The 4,273-nt window shown below is 62.3% G+C and overlaps 1 protein-coding gene across 4 annotated transcripts in view; it reads right to left on the minus strand.

Annotated features, from left to right (window-relative positions):
- Positions 1 to 4,273, minus strand: part of TNFRSF25 (TNF receptor superfamily member 25) — a 6,038-nt gene extending 1,765 nt beyond the window's left edge. The window contains exons 1-10 of one of the 4 annotated variants that reach the window (XM_040645714.1): positions 4,100 to 4,269; positions 3,434 to 3,554; positions 3,120 to 3,254; positions 2,587 to 2,754; positions 2,421 to 2,499; positions 1,643 to 1,698; positions 1,435 to 1,554; positions 1,211 to 1,245; positions 590 to 770; positions 7 to 355 (exon numbers count right to left, since the gene is read on the minus strand). In XM_040645714.1, coding sequence (XP_040501648.1) covers positions 12 to 355; positions 590 to 770; positions 1,211 to 1,245; positions 1,435 to 1,554; positions 1,643 to 1,698; positions 2,421 to 2,499; positions 2,587 to 2,754; positions 3,120 to 3,254; positions 3,434 to 3,554; positions 4,100 to 4,141 — 1,281 coding nt within the window. In that variant the 5' untranslated portion in view covers positions 4,142 to 4,269 and the 3' untranslated portion in view covers positions 7 to 11. Of the gene's footprint in view, positions 1 to 6; positions 356 to 589; positions 771 to 1,210; positions 1,246 to 1,434; positions 1,555 to 1,642; positions 1,699 to 2,420; positions 2,500 to 2,586; positions 2,755 to 3,119; positions 3,255 to 3,433; positions 3,555 to 4,099 lie in introns of those variants that run through there. The other 3 variants (XM_040645716.1, XM_040645713.1, XM_040645715.1) reach the window with 3 other exon arrangements.

The following is a 4,273-nucleotide window of genomic DNA, read 5'->3' on the forward strand; positions in this document are numbered from 1 at the left end:
GGGCCCCTGCGTCACGGGCCGCGCTGGAGGCGGCTGCGCAGATCCTCGGCGCAGCCGTCCAGCCCCATGCGCTCCAGCGCCGCATAGACGGCGCCCAGGCCCGCGGGCTGCTGCTGGCGCCAGCGCTTGAGCATCTCGTACTGCTGGTCGCGGAAACGGCCCACCTCCACCTCCACGGCCTCGATCTCCGCCTCGCGCAGCCCCAGGGTGCGCACGAACTCCTTCCAGCGGCGCGCCGGCACCGCGTCCATCACGTCGTAGAGCTGCGGGCCGGGCTGGAGCGTGGCGGCCGTGGCCGCCGAGCCTGCAGGGGTCGCTGGCGAAGGCGTGGGCGGAGGCGGCGGCGGCGGCGGGTCTGAAGGCGGGCCAGAGAGGGCAAGTGGAGAGTGCGAACTGCGGCCCAGGGGCGCGGACGCGGTGGGGGGCTGGGGGAGCGCGGGCGCCTGCGGGAACCCCGGGCAGGGCCGGCCAGGGAGGTCCACCTGATCAGCTCGGGATGGGCAGTGGGCAGGTGGTGCCTCAGGAAACTGGTATTCGTCTCGGACTCAGGAGAATGGGGTCTAGGCCTCAGGACAGTGAGGTCTCTTACCAAGAGCTCTGCTGCGCAGCTGGTCCCAGGACCATGTCACCTCCGGGCAGGGCGCCTCCTGGGTCTGGGGGGAGCTGGGGGTCCAGCCGTTGCCTACCAACTGGACGGTGTGGACCTTCTCACTACTGCTGAGTGGCGTTAGAAGGGTGTGGGTACTGTCCCTGGGTGAGAGGTAGGTGGCCTGGAAGCCAAGAGAAGCCCCAGGTCAGCCCAGCTTGCCTAGTAAGGTGTCTTGTCTGGGGACAAGTGCGGCTCAGTCAGCAAACATTCTCCAAGGCTGCCTTCTGCAGTGGCCCAGAACTATCTCCTCTGCCTGGAATACCCTGCCCTCCCCACCCTGTTCCCCCAACCCTGTGGGCAGCTTGGCCATGGCGGCACTCATCCCACTGAACCTGTCTGGACCCCAGCAGCTTGAGAGCCACTTAGGGACAGGTGCTGTGCTGTTCTTAGCCACTCAGAACTCGGTGAATGCACAGGTGTTCATTGGGTCTACTCTGTGCCAGCACCCTGTGCCACACCCTGGGGATCGCGAGTTATCATGAGGCCCAACCTGTCAGCTCCAGAACGCTGAGGCCTGGGTGCTCGCTCACTCTCTTCCCAGAGTATTACTTATACGCTTACCTGTAGGGGAGCCAGGGCATCTGTCACAGCTTCATCTGCCGGGAGACAAAGAGCATCTCATCAGCAGACAGGCAAGATCCTAGACCTGGCCACTGGTCCACCTCCTCTTGCGTTCCCCTGTGTCACCCCTGCCCCCAACACTCTGCATCAGGGGTTAGTGGGCTCTGGACTACCCCTGCTGACCTCGTGCCCCTAGAAACGTGTACACGCGCACCTGTACTTACTAGCAACCGTGGGCTTGCAAGGCTGGCAACGGTGGTAAGTGTAGGTCAGAAGAGCACCAAGCAGGAGTGGGACCACCAGGCCAGCCAGGAGCACCTGGACCCAGAACACTGAGCGAACAGCTGGTGAGTGGTGGGTTGTAGCCCCCCGCCCTGGTCTCCCCTTGGCCTGTCCCAGCAATCCTGCTCAAATTCCCAGAACACCACCTACTCTGCCTCCAGCCACAGATCGTCACACAGGGCTCAGGACAGCTCCCAAGGGTGCTCCTGAAAGGAGAGGGGATGGGGTGGGAGGTGAGGGAGAACACACCAAGAGGGGCTACCCATCTTCTCCACCCTGGAGGCCCTTCCGTCCCCGGCCTCTTCCCTGAAAGCCACACTACCCAGGAATGTTCCCAAAGTACTGCTGAGATTTCACTTGTGTCCCCAGGAACAATAGCGACAGCCATTTATGGAGCTTCTTGTAGACGAGATTGAGGGTCACTAGAATGTCAGCCCCGTGAGGACTGGGATTTGCCTACTCTGTTCCCTGTTGTATCCCCAGCACCTAGAACATGTCTGGAAAATGGTAGATGCTTACTACACACCTGGCTGAGCAGACGAATTGATAAAGTGCTCTACCCCTTACTCTTAGCCCCTGGGAGAACCTACTAACATTGCCATGTTCACGTGGGGAAGCCACAGATCAGAGAGGCAAAGTAACTTGCCCAAGATCTCCCAGAGAACAAGTGGCAGATCTTGAATCTCAGCCCAAGTTTTGAAAGTGTATCAACAGGACTCTCTATAAATTGACAAGTCCTATGCTTCTTTAACGTACAGCTGGAAAGATTACTACAGGAAAGCCTGACAGAATATGCCCCGTTTATCTGTCCTAAGGCGAATGCAGATTTCCCTCTAGCATCCAAGGACCAAGCTCCCTCCCCCTTCCCTGAGATTCCCAGTCGGCTCCCAGCCTCCCTTTCCGTGTCCCAGGGTAGCCAGGAAGTTACGTGGGGCAGGGCACGCAGCTGTTGCCATATTCATAGAAGCTGGGTAGGCAGGTCCCACAGTCGGTATCTCTGGCAGAACCTGCAGTCCGGGAGATGGCTTGTGGGTCAGGAAGGGAGAGGGGGAGTTAGGGAGCGGGGGTAGGTAGCCCAGAATGGGGGTACTCACAAGGCGCACGTGTGTGGCGGTGCAGGGCCCTGCAGTCTGAACATGGATTACAGCGGAAGGGCGAGCCGACCTTGCAGGGCTTGACCAAGCACTCAGCGAACCAGCCTGGCTCACAGCCACAGTGGGTGTCCGCCACCGTTGAGCAGTTCGTCAGGGCCACCTGGGAGACTGGCCAGAGTGTTCAGGGAGATGGGTAGAATAGAGGCCATCAGGGCCAGAGGCCCCCATGGGGACTGGGGGTAGATCCCCTGGAAAATGGAGATGGGGACAGGCCAGAGACAGTGCTACCTCCAAAGGGAGAGAAGCATGGAGATCGCCACAGATCACGGGCTGAGGCATGTACAGAGATAGAAGGGCCATCAGGAAGAGAGGGGGCAAAGGCATCTTTGGGCAGGATCAGGGTGGAGGGCCTGGCACGGGTGGGCACAGGGCTGTCACACCCAGAGGTTAAACCCAAGCCAGCCCCCTCCTTCAGAAATACCCTGGCCACGGCCTGTCCTTAAGAGCCCCCCGGTGAGTACTAGGCCCCTCACCCTCCTCATCACAGGCCTGGCAGCGGGTACAGCGGGTCTCATGGTGGTTCTCCCTGGCCAGGAAGGTGCCCCGGGGGCACGGAAGGCAGGTGACAGTACCACAAGGCTTTGGGCAGGGGGCCTTCAGGTAGTGCCCTGTGGAAACCAGACCTGGGTCAGACAGTCCAAAGGGGTTCCCACTTCCCCCTCTCTTCCTTCCTATCTCTGGCTCCCTATTTCCCCCACCCCAGCTTCTCCTGTCTCCTGACCCCACCTGACCCCCATCTCTGTGCCCTCACTTCCCCCCCACCTCTCCCACCCCTTCGGCGGCTCACCTGCTGGACAGCCCTTGCAACAGAACGGACCGTTCCTCTTCTGGAAATTGTAGGCACAGTCACACTTAGGAGCGGGCGTGCTGTGCTGGCCCTGGGCACCTGGCAGCACAAGGAGCAGGACCTGGAGGACGGGCACTGTGGGCTCCAGCAGGGCTGTCGGCGCAGGGCCCCTGCCTGCCCTGTCTGCCCCACTTCAGCGGCCCCCACGCTTGCTCTCAGAGCAGCCCACTTCTCCGGTTCTTGAGAAGCAGAGGTGCCCATGGATGTGGGATAAGCGGAGCTGCCCTCCCACGGAGCACAGGCCAGGCTTGCGAGAAGCAGAGCCCAGGGCTGCGGCCAGCTCCTCTCGCACATTTCCCCTCTGCCAGGGTGGCGGCACAGACTCGGGCAGCCCCATCCCCTCTCATGCTTTCTGTGAGGTCGGGGGGACCCAGATCTCTCCCTGCCTGGGGCCCCTAGACCCCTCTAGCCCCTGGGCGGGGGTTTCCTCTCAGCGGAAGGGCCCCGCCCGGCTGAGCCTCTAACTAGCTGAGTCTCTAAGTTGAAAGGGGGGGTGGGGCTGCCACACTTCCCAAGGAAGTTGGGCCCCTTCATTCACAGCGCGGAGACCCGGGCCTGAGGTCAGGCTCCAGGCTGTCCACCCCCCTCTGCCGGGCTCCCACTCACCGCAGCCACCGCGGCCGTGTAGCCCCCCAGCCGCAACTCCATGGCTCTTGGCGCCTTGCTGGGCCCTCCGACGGCAGGCGACAGGCGTGCGCCAGCCCGGGGGCTTCCCCGCTCTGCCCGCTCTGCCTGCCTGCTCTGCCCAAGCCGCCCAGAGGAGCCCGCCTCAGGGGAGGG

The sequence above is a fragment of the Ursus maritimus genome, unplaced genomic scaffold (genome assembly GCF_017311325.1).
Source record: "Ursus maritimus isolate PB19 unplaced genomic scaffold, ASM1731132v1 scaffold_32, whole genome shotgun sequence".
Classification (NCBI taxonomy): domain Eukaryota; kingdom Metazoa; phylum Chordata; class Mammalia; order Carnivora; family Ursidae; genus Ursus; species Ursus maritimus.